Source organism: Diplotaxodon limnothrissa, linkage group LG14, assembly GCF_057381915.1.
Source record: "Diplotaxodon limnothrissa isolate DT_005_m linkage group LG14, D_limnothrissa_male_GT1.1, whole genome shotgun sequence".
Taxonomy (NCBI): domain Eukaryota; kingdom Metazoa; phylum Chordata; class Actinopteri; order Cichliformes; family Cichlidae; genus Diplotaxodon; species Diplotaxodon limnothrissa.
This window is the reverse complement of record NC_140609.1, coordinates 12,618,176-12,642,499: the sequence shown is the minus strand read 5'-3', so window position 1 is coordinate 12,642,499 and position 24,324 is coordinate 12,618,176. Positions and strand designations below refer to the sequence as shown.

The 24,324-nt window shown below is 39.7% G+C and overlaps 3 protein-coding genes across 3 annotated transcripts; all 3 read left to right on the top strand.

Annotated features, from left to right (window-relative positions):
* Positions 1-828: 828 nt before the first annotated feature.
* On the top strand, positions 829-4,512 carry LOC146618521 (uncharacterized). The gene has a single exon (XM_085371518.1). It carries the CDS (start codon positions 829-831, stop codon positions 4,510-4,512), a length of 3,684 nt encoding a protein of 1,227 aa, XP_085227644.1.
* Positions 4,513-14,940: 10,428 nt separating this feature from the next.
* Positions 14,941-16,847, top strand: LOC146618520 (von Willebrand factor A domain-containing protein 5A-like). The gene is made up of 6 exons (XM_085371517.1): positions 14,941-14,948; positions 15,422-15,524; positions 15,608-15,722; positions 16,050-16,139; positions 16,476-16,590; positions 16,712-16,847. The coding sequence occupies exons 1-6, from the start codon at positions 14,941-14,943 to the stop codon at positions 16,713-16,715; spliced, it is 435 nt and encodes a 144-aa protein (XP_085227643.1). The 3' UTR covers positions 16,716-16,847.
* Positions 16,848-18,772: 1,925 nt separating this feature from the next.
* Positions 18,773-20,545, top strand: LOC146618519 (uncharacterized). The gene is made up of 4 exons (XM_085371516.1): positions 18,773-18,821; positions 19,574-20,228; positions 20,340-20,400; positions 20,502-20,545. The coding sequence occupies exons 1-2, from the start codon at positions 18,773-18,775 to the stop codon at positions 20,182-20,184; spliced, it is 660 nt and encodes a 219-aa protein (XP_085227642.1). The 3' UTR covers positions 20,185-20,228; positions 20,340-20,400; positions 20,502-20,545.
* Positions 20,546-24,324: the final 3,779 nt, after the last annotated feature.

Sequence of the window (24,324 nt, the reverse complement as noted above, 5' to 3'; positions counted from 1 at the left end):
AAAGTCGTTGCTATTAAAGTCAACAAGAGCGACCCTGAAATTCTGCAACAGGCGAAAATGGAAATTTACATACTGGAGAAGCTGCGAGGCTTGGATGCAGATAGATGCAACATTGTTAAATGGAACGACTTTTTCATCGACGGTGACCGCATCTGCTTAAATTTTGAACTCCTCGATGAAAGCCTGTGGCAGTACATGCGGTACCGGAGGAACCGGGTTCTCCCAGTAACAGAAATCAGGCCAGTGTTATTTCAGCTCGCAAATGCCCTGTCCCACCTGGGTTCTTTGGGAATAGTGCATGCTGACCTCAAACCTGGAAACATAATGGTTGTGGACCGCTATGAGTGTCCAATCAAAGTCAAACTTACAGACTTTGGTTTTGCATGTCCCGCATCTACAGTGATTCCTGGTGACTGTGTGGGGACGGTTGGTTATAAAGCACCTGAGGTTATGATTGGTAGTCTATTTAATGAAGCAATAGACATGTGGTCCCTGGGGCTGGTAGCTGTGGAGCTTGCTACTGGGTATCCTTTCTACCCTGGGAGAAATGATTATGATGTTTTGAAATTCATCATACAGACCCAGGGACAGCCACCAGATCATGTTTTAGACTCTGGCTTTTACACTGATAACTATTTCATAAAAGACAACTACAACGGACAACACTGGACATTTAAGACCGAAAGACAATTTCAAGATGAGACAGGTTGTCAGTCCAAGGACACTCGATGCATAAAACTTAAGTGCCTCGATGACCTTGAACAACTACTGAAGATAAGGGGGTGTTGGGAAAAAATCCAAAATGTATTTGTCAGCCTAATCAAAGAGATGTTAGCATTGGATCCAAACCAGCGCATAACACCCTCGGAGGTTCTCCACCACCCCTTTTTCAATCCTGGCCTCTCTAAGAGTTCTCCCTGCACTGACATGAGTAGCACAGGGGGACAAAACCTTGTGGTCTCTCAGCAGCCTTCTAGTTGCAAAAGAGAAGAATCACAGAAAATCAGCTGCAGTTCCCAAACCTCAGAAGAATTTTCTCAACAAGAATACGTCAACGCATCAGCCAACACATCCTCCTCTATAGATGATCTTGAAATATCTAAAGGGACCTTTTTGGGAGGTCACTACGAGGTCGAGGGTTTCCTTGGAGAAGGGGGCTTTGGTATTGTAACCAAATGTTGCAATACAAAAACCAACGAATTTGTTGCTATCAAAGTCAACAAAAATAACCCTGAAATTCTGCAACAGGCAAAAATGGAAATTCTCATCCTGGAGCAGCTGCGAGGCTTGGATGCAGATAGATGCAACATTGTTCAATGGAACGACTTTTTCATCGACGGTGACCGCATCTGCTTAAATTTTGAACTCCTTGACCAAAGCCTGTGGGACTACATAGAGGACCCGGAAAACCAGGGTCTCCCCATAAGCGAAATCAGGCCAATTTTACATCAACTCACAAATGCCCTGTCCCACCTGGGTTCTGTGGGAATAGTGCATGCTGACCTCAAACCTGGAAACATAATGGTTGTGGACCGCTATGAGTGTCCCATCAAAGTCAAACTTATAGACTTTGGCATTGCATGTCCCGCATCTACAGTGATTCCTGGTGACTGTGTGGGGACGGTTGGTTATAAAGCACCTGAGGTTATGATTGGTAGTCTATTTAATGAAGCAATAGACATGTGGTCCCTGGGGCTGGTAGCTGTGGAGCTTGCTATTGGGTATCCTTTCTACCCTGGGAGAAATGATTATGATGTTTTGAAATTCATCATACAGACCCAGGGACAGCCACCAGATCATGTTTTAGACTCTGGCTTTTACACTGATAACTATTTCATAAAAGACAACTACAACGGACAACACTGGACATTTAAGACCGAAAGACAATTTCAAGATGAAACAGATTATCAGTCCAACGACACTCGATCCATAAAACTTAAGTGCCTCGATGACCTTGGACTAATGCTGAGTATAATGTGGGGCTGGGAAAAAATCCAAACTGTATTTGTCAGCCTAATCAAAGAGATGTTAGCATTGGATCCAAACCAGCGCATAACACCCTCGGAGGTTCTCCACCACCCCTTTTTCAATCCTGGCCTCTCTAAGAGTTCTCCCTGCACTGACATGAGTAGCACAGGGGGACAAAACCTTGTGGTCTCTCAGCAGCCTTCTAGTTGCAAAAGAGAAGAATCACAGAAAATCAGCTGCAGTTCCCAATACTCAGAAGAATTTTCTCAACAAGAATACGTCAACGCATCAGCCAACACATCCTCCTCTATAGATGATCTTGAAATATCTAAAGGGACCCTTTTGGGAGGTCACTACGAGGTCGAGGGTTTCCTTGGAGAAGGGGGCTTTGGTATTGTAACCAAATGTTGCAATACAAAAACCAACAAAGTTGTTGCTATTAAAGTCAACAAAAATAACCCTAAAATTCTCCAACAGGCAAAAATGGAAATTCTCATCCTGGAGCAGCTGCGAGGCTTGGATGCAGATAGATGCAACATTGTTCAATGGAACGACTTTTTCATCGACGGTGACCGCATCTGCTTAAATTTTGAACTCCTTGACCAAAGCCTGTGGGACTACATAGAGGACCCGGAAAACCAGGGTCTCCCCATAAGCGAAATCAGGCCAATTTTACATCAACTCACAAATGCCCTGTCCCACCTGGGTTCTTTGGGAATAGTGCATGCTGACCTCAAACCTGGAAACATAATGGTTGTGGACCGCTATGAGTGTCCCATCAAAGTCAAACTTATAGACTTTGGCATTGCATGTCCCGCATCTACAGTGATTCCTGGTGACTGTGTGGGGACGGTTGGTTATAAAGCACCTGAGGTTATGATTGGTAGTCTATTTAATGAAGCAATAGACATGTGGTCCCTGGGGCTGGTAGCTGTGGAGCTTGCTACTGGGTATCCTTTCTACCCTGGGAGAAATGATTATGATGTTTTGAAATTCATCATACAGACCCAGGGACAGCCACCAGATCATGTTTTAGACTCTGGCTTTTACACTGATAACTATTTCATAAAAGACAACTACAACGGACAACACTGGACATTTAAGACCGAAAGACAATTTCAAGATGAAACAGATTATCAGTCCAACGACACTCGATCCATAAAACTTAAGTGCCTCGATGACCTTGGACTAATGCTGAGTATAATGTGGGGCAGGGAAAAAATCCAAACTGTATTTGTCAGCCTAATCAAAGAGATGTTAGCATTGGATCCAAACCAGCGCATAACACCCTCGGAGGTTCTCCACCACCCCTTTTTCAGTCCTGGCCTCTCTAAGAGTTCTCCCTGCACTGACATGAGTAGCACAGGGGGACAAAACCTTGTGGTCTCTCAGCAGCCTTCTAGTTGCAAAAGAGAAGAATCACAGAAAATCAGCTGCAGTTCCCAATACTCAGAAGAATTTTCTCAACAAGAATACGTCAACGCATCAGCCAACACATCCTCCTCTATAGATGATCTTGAAATATCTAAAGGGACCCTTTTGGGAGGTCACTACGAGGTCGAGGGTTTCCTTGGAGAAGGGGGCTTTGGTATTGTAACCAAATGTTGCAATACAAAAACCAACAAAGTTGTTGCTATTAAAGTCAACAAAAATAACCCTAAAATTCTCCAACAGGCAAAAATGGAAATTCTCATCCTGGAGCAGCTGCGAGGCTTGGATGCAGATAGATGCAACATTGTTCAATGGAACGACTTTTTCATCGACGGTGACCGCATCTGCTTAAATTTTGAACTCCTTGACCAAAGCCTGTGGGACTACATAGAGGACCCGGAAAACCAGGGTCTCCCCATAAGCGAAATCAGGCCAATTTTACATCAACTCACAAATGCCCTGTCCCACCTGGGTTCTGTGGGAATAGTGCATGCTGACCTCAAACCTGGAAACATAATGGTTGTGGACCGCTATGAGTGTCCCATCAAAGTCAAACTTATAGACTTTGGCATTGCATGTCCCGCATCTACAGTGATTCCTGGTGACTGTGTGGGGACGGTTGGTTATAAAGCACCTGAGGTTATGATTGGTAGTCTATTTAATGAAGCAATAGACATGTGGTCCCTGGGGCTGGTAGCTGTGGAGCTTGCTACTGGGTATCCTTTCTACCCTGGGAGAAATGATTATGATGTTTTGAAATTCATCATACAGACCCAGGGACAGCCACCAGATCATGTTTTAGACTCTGGCTTTTACACTGATAACTATTTCATAAAAGACAACTACAACGGACAACGCTGGACATTTAAGACCGAAAAACAATTTCAAGATGAAACAGATTATCAGTCCAACGACACTCGATCCATAACACTTAAGTGCCTCGATGACCTTGGACCAATGCTGAGTATAATGTGGGGCAAGGAAAAAATCCAAACTGTATTTGTCAGCCTAATCAAAGAGATGTTAGCATTGGATCCAAACCAGCGCATAACACCCTCGGAGGTTCTCCACCACCCCTTTTTCAGTCCTGGCCTCTCTAAGAGTTCTCCCTGACATGAGTAGCAAACGGGGACCAAACCTTGTGGTCTCTCAGCAGCCTTCAAAACAGAAAGATCATAGAGAATCAATCTCCAGCATTGCTTCAACCACGGACAAAAATGACAAAAACACAAACAGGGATTGTAAAAAGCCATTAACAGCAGATTACATTGCAAGAATTAATTAAGCTGCTCCAATAATGATCACTTTGGCTTTTTTGTCTTTTTTAATTTTCACTCCCCCCACCCCAACCAGTCGCGACAGATGGCTGTCCCTTTAAGAGCCTGGTTCTGTCGAAGGTTTCTTCCTTTTAGAAGGGAGTTTTTCCTTCCCACTGTCGCTCATTGCTTGCTCATAGGGAATCACTTGATTGTTGAGGTGGCCAAAACTCTAGGGGAACTAGCAATTCTTGTGAAAATTGAAAAGGGAAAAAAAGCCTAAAAACATAAAAACAACTGATGAATATGTTCTTGAACTAAGGCACAATTTTGCTTAAAATCCATTAAGTAATCTCTGTGTCAAGTTCTTACCAATATTCAAAGCGGAGCAGCGGACAACTTACCATTACATCAGTCCTTCAATCAGACATAATTTGATCCAAATTGGAAATAAACTGGATGTTTATTAAATAAACCAGCTTTAAGCATCATCTAATTGTTGTTTGTAACTCTTTTTAAATATAGTGCTAACCTTTAGCCTCCTAGTAGACATACATGTTTTATAAATGGGAAAATCCTCTTTTCTTTAGAAAAGTTAAGCTCTGACCTTGAAGTCAAGGTCCCTGAGATTTAAACCTTACAGAGATTTTTAGTAAATGCTACCATGGTATTAATTTAAAAATTCTACATTGTCTCGTTCTTGAGTTATTGCATTCACAAACTTGGGTGTCCACAGCGCCCCGCCATATACCAGACTCAAAAGATTATGAGGTAGGTGTTTTGTTTTTGTTTGTTTGTTTTTTAAGTTTTTTCATAAAGATTACAACATAAAAATAACACAATTGGGAATATTATTGTCATTTTTGAAAACACTATTTTGATGTTATCTAATGCAGTGCAAAAAATAAATAACTAAATTGATAACTGGCACTGAGTCTTCTGTGTGCACACATTCTGCATCAACACACAGGGAGACACTGAGACTTCAGAAATTTTTCACTGTGTTTGTCTATACAGCCACAACTTTCAGATTTTTCACAAACAAGCAGCACGGATTTTGTCCTCATCATTTCAGCTAGAAGTACTTTATAAGGGGGTCTTTCAAGTGAACATTGAACAGGTACAGGTGCTTGAAATCCTTGAAAATGCTCGTTCAGGAGTTAGGCCTTTTTCATACAATCCCCCCATTTTCAAAGGCTCAAATTGGATTGAACAAGCAAGTTTTTTTGTTAATAATTGACCGTTTGGAGTGTAGAACTCATAGATATCAAATGTTGTTTCCTCCCTTGCGAGGCCTTTACTGTATCTGCCTTCAGTTCTGGTTGCTTTGCACTGTGAAGCTATTTGAAAGTATTTGTCAAAGAACAATGAGCACTAGATATCCACTAGATGGTGTTATAGTAAAACACAAGCATAACCCTCACTTAGACAATTTTACCTGATACACAGTTTGTGACCATGTATTTACTCTTCTGGCACTTTGCCTTCACAATTTTGTATTAATTTCACTACCTTTTGGCATGATCACCTTTTAATTTGTTTCTCACATTTGTGACAAAGACACTGCACTGGAGGCAAACAAGACTGTGTAAATACATTCAGCAAGTTGGATTAGTTTCCAGTTTCTGCTGAATACAAGCAAAAACCAGTCACTTCAGAAAGATGTTCAGAATAAAATCTGTAAAACTGCCAAAGAGCAGCACGTGAACTGAACACGCCCGCTCTCGTCTGATCTCGGAAAACGTGATTTTCAGATCCAGCAAAGTGGATATTTTTCACTGTGGATAAATTGCATGGAAACGTTTAATGAGTCATCAGCTATTTCACTACAAAGATGATGTGATTAATGTGTTTGATGTGGAGCTCTTATGTAATGATTACATTTTTAAGATGTAATTTTCAAGTGAAAAACATAATATTTATCTGTTGCATAGTTTACAGTGCGGTGTTTTATGCACTGAGTTATCATGTAGAGTTCTGTTTGTCATCTAGCACCATAATCGGGTTTTGTTTTTATTGCATCTTAGATTTTCCAGCTGCTGTGCCTGAGCAGCCACCCAGAGACCCTTTGCTGCAGTTAGTCTCCCTGCAGGAGGCGTCTGGCTGCTGGCTGCTTGATCCAGCTCTGGCTGCTGCACTGGGACAGACCAACGAGGAGGTGGAAAAGTCAAAGCCTGAAAAGATGCACTGCTGTCAATTTAAATATTAACACAAAATGATGATGTGAGATAAAACAGATTTGATTCTATAATTTGAACAAAAACACATGATAAAATTAAAAACACACCATAAAACAAATAAAATGAAGTCAAACTAAACGTAGGCCTGCCTCACAGCCTGAGAATAAACATCTGCATATCAGAAGCTAAAACACTGGTGGTAATCACACTCCTAACCTCCCACTGAGCTGCACCAGCGTCTGATATTATCCAGAAACCACACGGCAGCAGAAATTATTTTCCTCATCAGTTGTTGTAAAAACATGTCAGCACATTATTTTAGAGCATTTATGATATCACAGTTTGGGATTTCATCAGAAGAGCATCCAGTGTAATAATCTGCCAAATCAAATATGCAGAGCTGCCCACCTTGGTGACCCCGTGTGACAAAGAAGTACACAAACATATGTAATATTACTGGTTGTAGAAAGTAAAATGTGTGTTCTGTCTGTTTTATTTGATTGATTTTGATTTGGGGAATTAGACCAGCAGTGAAGTGTGGGCCACCATTCTGGCTCTGATCTGGCTTCATGGTTTCAAGATGGATGCAAAGGACGAGTGGGAGCTTCTGGCTATGAAGGCTGCCTCGTGGCTCTGTGCTCACAATGGTACTAGCAATGATTGTAACAGATAAAATAACAGCTTTAAAAAACTGTTTCATTCTACAGCTTTCCTCCCACAATCATTATTTTAATATCTGTTTTGTGTTTTTAGCACCGTGTGTGTCAGAGTGTGTGGATGCTGGAAATGTCCTGCTGGGTTGCAGCGTGAAGAAAGAAGCTCTGGGACTCTGAGGGTTTTCTTAAAGTAACTTCATCTTCAGAGTGAACAGAAGCAGGTCTGCTTACTCCACACTGCCTTTGATACAGAGCTGTTTTATATCATCAACCCCTTTTACATGTTTATTTGTCATGAATTATGTACCTAATATTGGTTTTACCATTGTGGAAAAAAAGTATGTCAAAATTGTCTGAATACTCCTGACACAGTAGAAGATTGGACCACTGCTGTGGCAGCTCATTCACAAAGTGTTTTAATTCCTTTTCTCTGCCACTAGATGGCGATTATGTTCATACTTTTACTGATTTCACACAGAAACACCAAAACCAATCTAAGAAGAGTCTTTTCCCTTCCTGTTATAGTTCGGAAAATGGCTTCAGTTCAGGACATTTTCAAGATGGTCCTCAGTGAATTGGAGTGAATAGAGCAAAACTTTTAAAATAACTATTTACAGTGTTTACACCATCTTCTAAACAAAAGTAATATTTTTATGGCCAAATTGAAATGAAACTATACAGAACGTCATTCTGTTTCTCTCGCAGGAGTTACAATTTTATCCATGAAACACTTTCATTCTGCTAATTGACACCGATTGATCCTTGACAGGGCTCTAGACTAACTTTTTGCCATGGGCGTACCAGTACGCCTAACTTTAAAAAGTTAGGCATACCGGCACAAAAGTTAGGCGCACACAAATTTTATAATAATTTATATAATATAGAGAGATAGAGAGAGAGCTAGCTGTGCATGGAGTGTGATTTTAATAGTCGTGGAAGCAAAACAGCAAAATTCATGACGACATTGATCAAATGTGAAGCGCAGTTTGCTGCTTCTTTTGCTGCTGGCTCGATGAATTTTGGTTGAAAGAGACAAAACCTGCAGCTCAGAATCAGCGCAAAAAGACGTAAACACAGACCGGACGCATCAGAATCGCTGAGCTCCGACAGCGTGTCCGTCTAAGGCCGTCAGGTGAGAAAGCCGAGAAAGACAAAGCTGATTCTGATGCGTCGGGTCTGTGTTTACGTCTTTGTGTGAATCCGTGTACCTGCTCTCATTTGCTGTTTGGTTGTTGTTGAAATGGTTTTGTGAGCTTTAATCTGAGAATCTGGCGTTTCTGGCAAAACACAGTTATATTTAAAAGTCATTCAGGATTTAATGAATTGATATCGCTTTATTCAAGCTACTCCTCCCACTTCCACCTGCACCTTCATCTGGACCACGGCGAATCAGAGAGGTCCCGCCCCTTACTATCTCTGATTGGTTTAGTCCACGATAGGGGCAAAATGTGTGTATGTTGTTGACCACAGGGAAGGTTGCAGATTTATTTTTTATTTTTTGCTACCCAAACAGTTGGTCGCACAGGTGCAACCAAATATTTCTTTTTAGTCGCACCACTGAAAAATTTGGTCGTATTTGCGACCAAATTGGTCGCACTCTAGAGCCCTGCTTGAACGTCTTAACACAGCACATAGTCTCCATTCATGTTCGCTTATTCATGACTGTAGTTAGAGTTACATCTGAATTTTCAAAAACTGCCTGTTTTGTAGTGATTGAAATAATAATTAGCATAAAAAGTTATGAAATCTATGTTTGGTTTTTTATTTCTTTGTTGTAACAATTTTGGAAATAAATTGTATATTGGCGTAAAAGTATCAATATATTTGAGGTTTGAGCAGCAAAGTTGAGTACCAGGGTTTTGCTCCTGAATAACTTCCTAAGTCTTCTCTGCCAATGCCAAATAGCTTTCTGGGTGCTGCGCTGCACTGTCAGAGCACACCTCCTTATCTACGGTTTTCTGTGTTTCTTATTCTCTTTAAAAGTTCTGCTGAGGGCCTCCTATACTCAAAGTCTAAGAGCCAGCTCTGTTCTTTGGCTCGACTTTCTTCCATAATCTTTTCACTTTTGTGAGAAATAAAACACAATTTAAGAACAGATTGTCATAAAAAGAAATGGCATCAATAACTACACCAAGGACATTCAAAACAAATTTTAAACTTGGCTTAAAGACCATAAGTCTGATCTGAAAATGTCGACCAACTTCAACATTTAGATTGTGACACTAACTTGTCTCTCTTCCACAGTGTGTTTCCTTTGTCCTGCTCCGCTCTCCCTTAACCAGTTGTGGCAAATGGCTGCCCCTTCCTGAGCCTTGATCTCCCAGAGCTTTCTTCCTGTTAAAAGGGAGTTTTTATTTCCCACTGTTGCCAGGTACTTGCTCAAAGAGGATCATTCAATTGTTGGGGTTTTTTTTTTCTGTATTACTTAGTGTATTTACCTTACAATATAAAGCACCTTGAAGTGACTGTTGTGTTGATTTGGCGCTATATAATTAAAACTGAATTACATCTCTGAAGAAATGTTTCATGCATGTTTTGTTGCCTTTTTAAAGTGATGGGGGAATAATTGTAATGGGCTAATAAAAAGGGACAGACGTGCTCTGTGTAAAGATCAACCCTTTGACCATCATTCACTGCATCATTAATTGCTTTAACTTATAGTCCATAATGCTGTAAAAACAAAAGAAGGAAAAGCTGAGTCATTTTCACATTTTTATTGAGGTTTGAATTCAGCAAGTCTGTTGCTGATCTCAGTAAATGTAACAGGATGTCTCCGAAAATTTACAGTTGTGGATAAAACAGGGTGATGTGTTATTGTCAGGTTTGAGTGAATAACAGGACCCAAATGCAGGACTTCCTGAGAAGCCACAGGCAGTTTATTTACTTCACTTACTATTTATATCAGTTTGGCCAGCAGTCACGTATAGGTTCAAACAAAATGGCACGAGGCTGCAAAAATATTTATCATCTAGTAATCTTTATTAATGAAAGCATGAGTGTACCCACCAAAACACACCAAAGAACCCAACCCCTGTAACAGCAACTGGCTTCTTTTTATTCTCTATCATTCAGGTGAGCATCTGGAATAGCCCAAGTCTGGGGGAAGCAAACCAAACGAGGAACAAAACATCCACATATGCAAACATCAAACCACAATATAACACATGGAAGACATTTATATTTTGTACAAAGTCCTATGAATAATTCAATATGTATATGCTTCAGTCAATTGCATATAAATTAGAAACACCAAGAGTGAAACTTCCCCAACCTGGCACATTGGTTTACTCCAGGAGCTCATAGACAAGTAACAAAATCTGTTGTTGTGCTTCACCTTTGCTCCCAGTGTGTCCTGCCCATTATTAACCAAGCTCTCCCTCTGTTACACTGGAGTCCTTGCCAGTGTTTCTCACCCACGTTCATGTGATTAAGATTCCTGTAACAAACGAAACTTTGTATTCCCGTGAAAATATCTTTTTTTATTGAGTCTGCTTTTGGCTAAAGGCCAACGTATCGACCTTCCTTGGGACAGAAAATAATCTGTGTCTTAGTCTTAATACTCGTCAACAACACACACAAAACAAAAATGAGCATTTAAATTTAAATGACATAAATAACACTGAATATAAACAGTCTGGTTTTCTAATATTGAAATGAAAGAAATTCTATTTTTTAAATTTAATCATTTTGAATTTTTAACAGCACTGCCAAACTCTGATTCCTTCTTTAATAAACCTGGAGAGTCACTTACCTCTGTGTCAGTACTTACCAAAATATTGCCTCTTGCCCCTCTGACAGATGACCTCGCCTGAGAAAAAACAAAAAACAAACCTTAAAATGGCTGCAACTGCTGTGCTCCCTAAATTAGTACAAATAGGGGGAAAGGAGAGTAGGCATGTTAAATATTACAGTTAGATTTTCTTAAACTTTCACTCTTAGAAAGCATTCTGTTTTAAAGCGAGCACTTTAAAGACATGATGTTTGTGCAGGTCTCCACTCCTTCCTCCTCATGTTATCCAGCCACTGGTTCAGTCTTGCTGCTCCATCATAACCTTTAGTAAAACGAGAGGCTCAGAAGCAACAAGAGTATTGTGTGAAAAGAGATCTGAATAAACAAAGAGTGGCAGACCCCCGGCTGTGTTGTGTTCTTGCTATTAGCAACTTTATGGTGATTCAGAACATACAGAACATACAGAACATACAGATCCTTTTTTATAGATGATGTTTGCTGAGTATTCATGCATGCATCATCCATTAATGTTTGGGAGGAGGGGCTGATTGACTTTGTCAGGACTGTTTTTCCCAATAAGCCACCACTATTAAACTTTGACGAGCCTTATGGCCAACTCAACCCATCAGATCTTTGATGTGTTAAAGCCAAAAACCTGCTACAAGACACAATCGAGAGGACTGATGAGAAAAGAAAGTGAACTGGATTTTCTTCAAATTTAAAGAGCACCGTTAGCTTTAGCTCATTTAGCTTTGTTAGTGAGCATACATGTAGCTTACAAATAAGTAAATTGAATTAAGGGAGGGAAGAATCAACTTGAAGGCTGAACTCCAGGAAAAACTAGGAAGCTTGAAAGGGAAACAGCAGTTACTTTGGCTGCTGCCACAGCCGCTCCTTAAATACCTGGTCTTGCTGACACACTTAATTATCAAGCTGGTGCCTACATGAAGGTGAGAACTTCACTCCCAACCACTGAATAGACAAGATTGTATCCACACGACGGCTTTATTGATCCCTTTGCAGAGGTTTGAAATTTCTTAAAATAAATCTCAGAAAATCGGTTTGGTTTCGATGTTTAAATTATTTTTCCACAACAACAAACAGAAGCATCGATGTGAGCATCGGTCCAAAGAAAAACAATACAAAGATATTATTAGTAGCTAACATATTGCACTTTGGGCTACTGACTAGATAGCCACTAATTACGCGAGGAAATACAAGAATAACTGAATGCAATTTGATTTATTGAATTTGTTTATTGAAAATGACTTGAAGAAAGACGAGAACATTTGTTGTCATTTAAAGTTTTCTTTATTTTGTGCCAAATTGGTGCCAAATCAATAAATGAGCAGTAGAAGCTACCGTTCACAGATGGAAAATGTAAAACACTCACTTGCCACTCTATTAAGAACATGTTGCTTTTTGGTCAATGTGACGGACCAAAAAGCAACAAAGTTATTGTACCCAATTGATCCCTATGAGCGACCGTGGAGAGGAAAAACTCCCTTTTAACAGGAAGAAACCTCTGGCAGAACCAGGCTCAGGGAGGGCGGCCATCTGCTTCGACCGGTTGGTGGATAAGTGAGTGTTTTTTGTGCATTTTAAATATTTAATTACTGTGAATGTTATATTAAATATTTAAATGACATATATACTTACCTGAAGCAGACGTGATGTGGGAAATTTCTGAAAATACCACACAGAAATGAGCAGCCTTCAAAGTGGTTTATTAATTTGAAGGCTGCTCATGTATGCTGTGTGGCTTACCTGTGTCTGTTATTTCTGAAATACGTCTCTGAGTCTTCTTTCCACCTCCCAGCGGGATTTATCCGAGACGCTTTCTTCCCACATCTTTCTGAATTTCCTCTGTTTGACCAGGTCTTTTAGGATGGCCTTTCCATGAGCTCTGCAGAGAGAAGCATTTTTAATCAGCACATTAGTTTCTAAGTAAATGCAGAGAATTTATCAAAAGAAAGTCAAAATAGAAATATCAGCCTATAATTGTTAAAAGTTCACACTGACCTGACTTCAGAGGAAGCATCCTGACACAGTTCACTGACAGCCAACAGGAAGCATTTGGTGAAAATCCGTCCTGCAGACAGAACTTTCTCTGCTTCCATGAATTTATTGATTATAAGGAGCCCCAGTGCGGCACCAGCTCTCACGAGAACGCTCTTATGTCTGAGGAAGGAAACACAGACAAATCCACTCAGTGTGTTTGATTTTCACCTGATCTGATTGTGATGCTGGGGTCACAGATACTCTTCACAGGTGTGAACTTACTTCAAACCCATAGTCACCAGGCTGTTTAGAAAGCGACTCGGGCTGCAACCGTGAACCAGAGCGGTCAGAGCTTCCTTGGCATGCTGCTGAATGAGCATATTGGCATTTGCCCTTACAAACACCTGGAGTAAACTCTCACAGGTCCATTCAGCTTCTTTGTCCATCCTCTCTCTGAGGTGTACACACAAATATATTACGGTGTCCAGTGCCGCACAGGACACAAGAGCGATTGTTTTTAATCTAAAGAATCAGAGGAAATTTCAGCAGTTAGAAATCAAACTTGTTACAAAGATGCATGAGACAGGGCACGCTTGCAAACATGGACAGAAGAGGGTGGCATAAAGACAGATGTAGAGAAAAACAGCTGGTATACCTCTTGTGTCACCCCCAAGCAAACTCTACGGAGGTTTAACTCCAACTCCTCTTGGTGATGCCGCACCAGGGTGCGGATGTATCGCAACCCCTCTTTCTTTTTCTTCCTGTAGGAACATCAAATAGTTTTAAAACTCACATCCTCACATTAAATTGAAAATAATTAATGATAACAGTAGAAAATCATTTTACCAGTCGTCCTGACTCAGCAAGCTGAGGCTCAGCTGGAGAGTCTCTGAAGGATCAGAGACTGGCTGAAGCTCCTCCCCTAACTTTTCGTCAATTGACAGGAGGTACCCCATGATAAGCCCTTTAAAGTCCACCTCTGGAGGGTGTCTAACAACCCTTCGAGGTTTCCTTTGTTCTGGAGCTGGAGTTTGAGGAGGAGCTGGAGCTGGAGGAGGAGCTGGAGTTCGAGCAGGGGCTGGAGCTCCAGGAGGAGCTGGAGCTCGGGAAGGAATTAGCCTCCAACGAGCTGCAATAGTTTGGGGCAGAGAGGCATCCACATTTTTTAAAATTGTTTGCTCCAATGCCTCAAACATATGTTGGGCTGTCACCAGCCTCACAACACCAGCAACTTCTTTGTCTGCACAGATTAGATCATGAAATATTTATTACTCACATTTCTGTTTGTTTGCAGCTGAAAATGAACAAGACTAAAGTGCACTTTAAAGGGGAGAGCAAACCATGTATGTCTATAAGTGTTTTTATTTAATTACATTTTTCAAGTTTTCAATTCATCATAATCAGTCTTAATTAACCATTTACCAAAATTTGTATTCAAATAAAACCAAATCACAGGCTGGATAAAAAGTGAAGCTGAAATGTCAAACTTTTGACCTCTATAGATATTTTACCATGGCAACACCTTAACATTCAATGTGTTTTAGCAATGTGTAAACTCTGGTTGGAGGGTTTATCTCTCACACAACAGCTGATTAAAAGTCTGAAGAGTTTAAATGTCTGACATTCTGACTCATCATTACGTCGATTTAAGAACTGACCTGTTTCTCTGTAGCTTTTTAACCTCACTGGAATCTGACTTCTCCTGTGAGGACGAGAAGATGATGTGGTATGTGACTTTTGTTGCCATGATGCCAGGTCTCTCTTGGAAATGAGATTTTTAATCTCAATGAGATTTTTTTTACCTGGATAAATAAAGGATTAATAAAAAAAGAGTGTCTTTCTCTCCATCTTCAAGCTGGCCAAACGTCATGACTTTATATCAGTAAATGGTTTTAACTAATTAAGAAAATGTTATGTGGAGTTTCCCTTATTTTTTCCAAAAAGTTAGATCATAAAGAGGTTTATAATTACTTAACACTCACTAACTCGCGCTGACATAAAATCTTATATCACTTTAAAGGTTTGTTTAAAAAAGAGAGAGGCAAAAATGATGTTTTCCTCATTATACTGATATTTGTCATTATACCATCCATAGATCATAAAAGTCAAGAGCATATTTACAAAAACAAACATATTCCTTTTCTGTCACTTTTTATGGTTTTAAACTAAAATAGCTGTAAAATAGTTTTGGTTGTCCAGTGATGTTTCTTCTGTCTCCTCTCCTCGTCCAATCCATAAAGTAGAGTCCAACTGCTCCCTGGACCCTCTGCAGTACCTCAACACTGATCAAACCCAGGCCACGGTAGGTAGAGTGCTGATGTGTCTGCTGTGTGTGGTTGTTACTTGTTGCTGAGGAATAAATATGAATGTGTTTGTGGTGTGCAGGTCAAGCTGGCTGCAGGACACAAGTTTGACAGAGATGTTGAACTGCTGATTTATTACAAAGACGCCCACCAGCCCACTGCTGTGGTGGAGGCAGGACAGGCCTCTGCTGAGCCGGGTGAGTGAAAAATAAGTGAAGTCATTAGTTTGCAAATAAAAATTCAAGATCCCAGTTCTTCAACCTGGAATTTAATTGTATTGGAATATATTGGAAACTGTAAACTTGACATTTTTCTGTCCTTTTCATGTCTCTGATGTGTTCAATGGCTTCATGTGGAGAGTTTGTGTTGGTAGTGAATCAATCTGAAAATATGAGTAATACTCGCACCAGCAGTGCCAGAGTATTCATAAAGTGGTGTTAGAGTTACAAAATATTTCCTCAAATCTTTCCTCAAATCGTTCCTCTCACACAGTGGCCTCACCATCTTTTCCCTCTTCCCTTCAGGACAGTCCTCTGCTCCTGTTGAAGAGTTTACCAATGGGCTGCTATTCAAACATTTTACAGTTTGGGGTCTCGTTGTGAACACATCTTCCCGTGAGTTGTATTCATGTGATCTCAGTGACTTAAAGTGATATCACTGTAAAACACCATGTTGCCTTTGGATGCTTCTGCAAAACTCCAGGTTATGTTTGATTTACTTGCTAAAACAGATTACTGAAAGCATACTTGTATACCTGCCAAAGAGTTGAGCTTTTGCTTGTGTAGATGAAAAAACTCTCCTCTTTTGCTGTTTGTCTTTACTGATGGAGAGGTGGGGAACACCAAAGAAGTGATTGAGAATTCAGGTTCTCACAGGTAAAACAACAAAAAGATGATGACATGTGCTGCGTACCAAACCTGTGTGTCTTAAAAACAGCTGTTGTATTGCAGGTGTTTCTCTTTTGGGATTGGGGAAGGGGCCAGCTCTGCTCTCATCAATGGGATGGCCAAGGAAGGAGGAGGTCACGCTCAGTTCATCACAGGGACTGACAGGATGCAACCAAAAGTAAGACAATGAGTCATAACAATTATCATGAAAAGGCAAGATGATATTATTATTTGAACAGAAGACATAAATTCCAAAAACATAAATGTATATTTTTTCAGGGTTTTTCATTATTTTTCAGGTGATGCAGTCGCTGCAGTTTGCTCTGCAGCTGACTGTGGTCGACATCTCAGTCATATTGGATTTACCAAAGGAAGTGTCTGTCACTGTCCTCTCTCCACTAATCACAACACTTTTCCAGGGTCAGAGGTCACTGATTTATGCCGAGCTCACTAGGACAGGTAGGAGCAGCCTCTCATGTTGTTGGCAAACTAGATCAATCTGCTGGGACATCTGATTTTAGGACAATCACTTGCTTTTCCAAAGGACACTGACAACCAGACATTAGATGCCACAGCCCTGGCCCACGGTACATGAATCACAATGTGTTACTTCAGAGGTGTGATGTTTTCAGGGGTTTTTTTTTCTGCGCTGCAGAAAATTGTAAAACTACTGTGAACTTGGTGGATCTGTCCAGATCTTTGACTGGAAACTATTTCTATGAATGAGTGGTTTAAAATGTGTAAGTGAAAAGCTGCCATATTTCAGGTCCCAAAGTCAAACGAACACTGAGGGATCACTGAGAGCTAAAAACGGTCTAACTTCTTTCATCTTTAATAAAATGATCAGCGTTGCTGTTTTACCGGGTTTAACAATTAAGTTTAACATCCAGGCATCCATGAAAACAGAGTTTATTCAATTTAACTGAGTTAGAGTTTTGCAGTAAGTTAGCTCGCTAGTTTCCACCTAAACATGATCATCATAAGCAGTGTTACCAATTCATACACTGGTTTATCATCTAGACTTTTTGTCTCATGCAGCACCATGATCAGGTCCAGTTTTTATTTCATCTTTGATTTTTCAGCTGCTGTGCCTGAGCAGCCTCCCAGAGACCCTTTGTTGCAGTTAGTCTTCCTCCAGAAGCCATCTGGCTGCTTGATCCAGCTCTGGCTGCTGCACCGGGAAAGAGCAGTGAGGAGGTGGATTGATAAATGAAATTCATAACAAAAATTCATAATGGACTTTTTCCATTTAGGAATAATAAAAATTTCTTTTTAATTGCTATTAACTGACAGTCAGATAACCAGCTTTTAAAAACATATTCATAAACACTTTGCAGTCAACAAAATTTGCACAGAGGTTATAGATGAAATAAAAAGTATCACGTGTTTTCTAGGTGTGTTTATGACTCTGTTATTGTACATATTCTGTGTTATACATCATAATCATTCCAGTCTCTCTCTTTTTTTTTTTACTGTTTTAATCTTTATAAAACTCTTATTTATTTATTTATTTTTGTGATTTCTGCTGCCCTATTGGTCTGGTCTCTCTTGAAAATCTGAAAATGTGATATTCATAATAAAAGGATTTAAAAGTTTACTGCCAAAAAATTATTAAACTTCATAACAGAAATGTGCTAACTGGCTTGAAATAGATTGAAACTGTTATGAGATTGCTTCAGGGAGCAGACATGACACCGTCTTTTAGGTTTCGTCATCACTTTGTATTATGCGCACAACACCACCCTCCTCTGGCTTCCACGTGAACTGCACCTTAAACATCAACTGTTTACAAATGTCATGACACAAACAAACGTTTCAATACCGTAAATCACTTTTTGGACTGCGATCACTTTTTGGCACAACATCGGCTCTGATAACATTTAAAGCGCATTGAAAAACTATTCTTTAATGCTAAAAATCCATTATCAATTGTAATTATTTATTTATTTATTTAAATTTCAGATATCGATCTTCATTTTTGTAAACTGGTGAATTAATGATTTTTTTAAAGAATTAAAACGACAAAGTTTGGCAACATATTTTTTATAAAGGATGAATAAAACAGTAAAACAAAATGAGAAATATACATATTTTTGAAAAAGCTATGATAATTAGACGAACTTTATTTTAAATAAATAAAATTGATTTTCGGTGCCACTGGGAGTCATGGTGATGATGACGTGTTTGAGTGCAGGTATAAAAGCAGGAGGCAAAATTGGAATTCGGGTTTCACGTTTGAGCGCAAACAGGAGCTTTTTCCCACTAGTGCTGTGAAAACTCGGATTTTTCAAACTACAGCCAACGTTTGAAAATCTTCAAGAAGGATTTGCAAAATGACTTCTACAAACTTCAGTCGCGAGATGCACCTGCTCTCCCTTTTCATTGACGAGGTGATAGATCAATGCTATGGTGAGTGCAGCAGGCTAATATGTCAGAGTGCTAGCAAACAAATACAACTTAGATTTTTGTCTTTTATTGTTTGGAAGTAGGACTTCATGAGTGTTAACGTTTAGGATGAGATGTTTCATACTTGAGTAACATCAATTTTAACATGTGCCAGTACACTATAAAGATGGCGCCATGTTTTTTTTTAAATTGCTGGAAAAAAAAACCAATTGAATGCACGCGCCCTGGAAACGACGTAAAGCGTTGGAGGACGTTGACGTCAGCGCGCGGCCGTTTTTGCATGTAGAGGGTTTGAGTTGACATGTTTGGGCTGCTGGCGCTGAGTTATACCTGAAAGTTTCATAGATTGTGAATTTTATAAAGCTGGAGAATGGAGTTTTAAAAGTTCACAGAGTCGCTGGATGAGTTTGAGATTGAAACAGTGTGTGCCTGCAATGAGGTGGTGGAAGGTTTCTCACCTAAATGTAGCTGCTTTATTCTCAAAATATCGGTGCTCAACTAATATGAAGATATTGCTCCTTAATGTGAATGCGTATTAAAACCTCAGTGAAAGTCCATGCAGCCTTACACCGCATGAAAACTTTTACCAAAAAAGGTGAAGGCTTTCATAAACAATGAGTTCTGCTGGGAGCTTCTTACTGTTTGTGTGTGGAAGAGCTTATGATGATGTAAAGCCATGTCTGGACAATTTAAATTCAGGCTTTAATTTGTGTGATCACATGATTAACGTACACGCATGCTTTGCTTTCTCGTAGCTGAGCTGGTGAGTCCAATCACTGCTCCTCAGATGGTCGTCATTAACTTGAGGAACCGTGAACTGAGCAGCAGCCAACTGGACTCCATGTCCCACCTGGTCCTCACTCTTTACCATAACCTGGTGACGGGGTCCAAGGACTTTCCTTACATACCTTTTAAAGGATTGTTCCACCGGGACCAGGTGACGACACCATTTGTCCATGTGAGGCAGAGCCAGAGAGAGAACACCACTCCTTCTCCTCCTACGGACTCACCAGCTGGCATGATGCTGCCGCCTGCGGGCTCCAGCTCTCATCCACGCTTCCTGACTCCAGTTCTTCCAGAGAAAGCGGATCTTGCTGTGCTGAAGGCAGATCGGAGGAACTGTGTCGGCACCTTGACTGTCGACGGCCTCCTCGTCACCAGAGTCATCTCCACTGTTTACCGAACAGAGGACACTGAGATGACGAACCGCTGGAGAATAACAGACTACAGCGCGGACGGCAGAGTTCTCACTTCGGTGCTCTGCCGTTTTCTAAATATGTCGGCAAAGCGTGCTAAGAGGAAGGCTCCGGAGGAAGAGAGCAGCATCCGGAGCCCGACTCCAGCAAGGAAGCGCTTGAGATTATAATATACAGTGAAGCATGTCGAACGTCAGCAAGCCTGAACAAAGTGGTAAGTAGTAAATAGTGCTTAAGGTTGTTTCTAAAATAATGTCCTAAAATATTTGAAAATCGTCGAGGTTTTAACTTCTATTCTTTCTTTTCTGCCTCTTGTTTCTAAAAGTCAGGAAAAAGAGTCACGCTGCGAAGAAACTCCACACAGAAGATTTTCCCTCAGTAAAATGGTAAATATATTCATCTTGTTATGACGTTTGCTCACAATAACCAGGAGTGTTCCTGTGTTTCTGAAGTGATTCACTCTCATTTGGTGTTATTTGATCCAAAGACAACTGAGGGTCTTCAGAGCAGCGTGAACGGCCGTCACCTGAGAGAAGACAGTCCTGGCACCTTTGTGGTTCCCTCCAGGTACTCCAGCTTCATCCCACAGTCCAGAGAGATGCAGTTAGGTTGAATGTGAGTGTGAATAGTTGTCTGTTTCTCTGTGTTAGACTGACCTGTCCAGGTTGTACTCCTGCCTCTGGCCCCATAACAGCTGGGATGGCTCCAATCTTGAATTGGATAAGCTGAAGAAATGGATGGAAGGAGGATCCAAAGAGAAACATCAAAGGCCCTCTCACAAAAAAAAGATAAGAACTCATTTTACACATTGTTGAAACATCCTGAAAGTTATTTGTTCTGTTTAGAAACTTGTTGAACTGTTGTTTCGACTTGTTGTTCATTTCTTATTCGGTTCAGCTGTGTTTCTATGTGTCCTTAGTTCCCATAATCAGCCTCCTGTGTGTAAATATTGTGTCAGTCTCCCTTTGTCCCTTGTCAGAGTGTTAATCTCCGTCCCCTCGTGTTTCCTTGCCTCAGTAGTTCTGTTTCCTATAGTTTTCCCCCAGTATAGGTTTTGGTTTGACTTTTTCAGTTCCCTTTGTCAGTCTTTGTATTTAGTATTTCTTCATCAGTCTCATCACTTTCCTCTGCAGAGAGAAAACAATAAAAAGACCTGAAGAGGTCTTTTTATTGTTTTCACCAAATAACACCAAATGAGAGTGAATCACTTCAGAACAACAGGAACACTCCTGGTTATTGTGAGCAAACGTCATAACAAGATGAATATATTTACCATTTTACTGAGGGAACATCTTCTGTGTGGAGTTTCTTCTCATCTTGGCTCTTTTTCCTGACATTTAGAAACAAGAGGCAGAAAAGAAAGAATAAAAGTTAAAACCTCAACGATTTTTTAATGTTTGGGATATTTTAGAAACAACCGTAAACACTATTTACTACTTACCACTTTGTTCATTCTTGCTGACGTTCACTCTCCTCATCTTCTCTCTAAAGGACAAATGACAGTAAAGAGGGAATCGTTTTAGTAACTTTATCAACCAGGTGAGCAGAATTTTAGATATTTATCAATATTCTGATTAAAAGCAGAGTGAATACTTATCTTTTTACGAGAAAGGGTTCAATCCGTCCTGTCTTAGGTCTTAATGTCACCTTGTCTCCTCTCTGTTTTCTCTGAAAAACAAAAGACAAATGGGAAGAAAAAAATTAGTAAATGATTTCAGCAACTAGAGGAAGTGTTCACTGAGGAGGAGCTGTCATAATAATATAAAATCAATATGTACTTATCTTTTTTTTAATGAGAGTTTACAGAGCACGCTGGCTTCGCTCCTCTCTGAAAGTTACCTGGATAAAGGATAATAACAATTAATAGCATCATCAAAACAGACAAACCTGAAAGAATTGCTGATCAGAGTTGTCTGTCTGCTTTTGGCTAAAGGCCAACGTATCGACCTTCCTTGGGACAGAAAATAATCTGTGTCTTAGTCTTAATACTCGTCAACAACACACACAAAACAAAAATGAGCATTTAAATTTAAATGACATAAATAACACTGAATATAAACAGTCTGGTTTTCTAATATTGAAATGAAAGAAATTCTATTTTTTAAATTTAATCATTTTGAATTTTTAACAGCACTGCCAAACTCTGATTCCTTCTTTAATAAACCTGGAGAGTCACTTACCTCTGTGTCAGTACTTACCAAAATATTGCCTCTTGCCCCTCTGACAGATGACCTCGCCTGAGAAAAAACAAAAAACAAACCTTAAAATGGCTGCAACTGCTGTGCTCCCTAAATTAGTACAAATAGGGGGAAAGGAGAGTAGGCATGTTAAATATTACAGTTAGATTTTCTTAAACTTTCACTCTTAGAAAGCATTCTGTTTTAAAGCGAGCACTTTAAAGACATGATGTTTGTGCAGGTCTCCACTCCTTCCTCCTCATGTTATCCAGCCACTGGTTCAGTCTTGCTGCTCCATCATAACCTTTAGTAAAACGAGAGGCTCAGAAGCAACAAGAGTATTGTGTGAAAAGAGATCTGAATAAACAAAGAGTGGCAGACCCCCGGCTGTGTTGTGTTCTTGCTATTAGCAACTTTATGGTGATTCAGAACATACAGAACATACAGAACATACAGATCCTTTTTTATAGATGATGTTTGCTGAGTATTCATGCATGCATCATCCATTAATGTTTGGGAGGAGGGGCTGATTGACTTTGTCAGGACTGTTTTTCCCAATAAGCCACCACTATTAAACTTTGACGAGCCTTATGGCCAACTCAACCCATCAGATCTTTGATGTGTTAAAGCCAAAAACCTGCTACAAGACACAATCGAGAGGACTGATGAGAAAAGAAAGTGAACTGGATTTTCTTCAAATTTAAAGAGCACCGTTAGCTTTAGCTCATTTAGCTTTGTTAGTGAGCATACATGTAGCTTACAAATAAGTAAATTGAATTAAGGGAGGGAAGAATCAACTTGAAGGCTGAACTCCAGGAAAAACTAGGAAGCTTGAAAGGGAAACAGCAGTTACTTTGGCTGCTGCCACAGCCGCTCCTTAAATACCTGGTCTTGCTGACACACTTAATTATCACGCTGGTGCCTACATGAAGGTGAGAACTTCACTCCCAACCACTGAATAGACAAGATTGTATCCACACGACGGCTTTATTGATCCCTTTGCAGAGGTTTGAAATTTCTTAAAATAAATCTCAGAAAATCGGTTTGGTTTCGATGTTTAAATTATTTTTCCACAACAACAAACAGAAGCATCGATGTGAGCATCGGTCCAAAGAAAAACAATACAAAGATATTATTAGTAGCTAACATATTGCACTTTGGGCTACTGACTAGATAGCCACTAATTACGCGAGGAAATACAAGAATAACTGAATGCAATTTGATTTATTGAATTTGTTTATTGAAAATGACTTGAAGAAAGACGAGAACATTTGTTGTCGTTTAAAGTTTTCTTTATTTTGTGCCAAATTGGTGCCAAATCAATAAATGAGCAGTAGAAGCTACCGTTCACAGATGGAAAATGTAAAACACTCACTTGCCACTCTATTAAGAACATGTTGCTTTTTGGTCAATGTGACGGACCAAAAAGCAACAAAGTTATTGTACCCAATTGATCCCTATGAGCGACCGTGGAGAGGAAAAACTCCCTTTTAACAGGAAGAAACCTCTGGCAGAACCACACTGTAAAAAAATATTCCGTAGAAAAACGGAAAATGTCCTGGTAATTTTCTGCCAGTACATTTTCTGTTTTTTTACGGAAGTTTGACGGACTTTTCTGTAAACGATAAAACGGAAAATTCTGTAGATTTACAGTATACTCTCTGTACTATTTACGGACATTTCCTTCAGCTATAAAACGGAAGATTCCGTTTATTCACAGTATATTTTCTGTATCATTAACTGATATTTTCCGTAAATAGAAAATTTGAAATTTCTGTTTATATTACTATTTCCAAGCACTTCTTTTCACTGTAACTCATTAAATATAGTTCTTTATATCCTTGAACGTACATTTCTATGCAATTACAACCTAGTACACCATGTACTCAAAAATTCATAAATTAAAACTTAAATTAATTTGTGCTTCGTACACAACAACATTGGTACAATTAATGTTAAATATTCTTTTATTCTCCTCAACTCTAAAACTATACTAAAATATAATGACAGCATCCATCTTGTCATAAAACTACTAAACAGCTGATACATGAACAAAATAACTCACAAGCTTTCAAATTTGAGCATTTTTATTTCCTTAAAATCAGGTTGCCCTCATGTAAATGTGTTTATTTA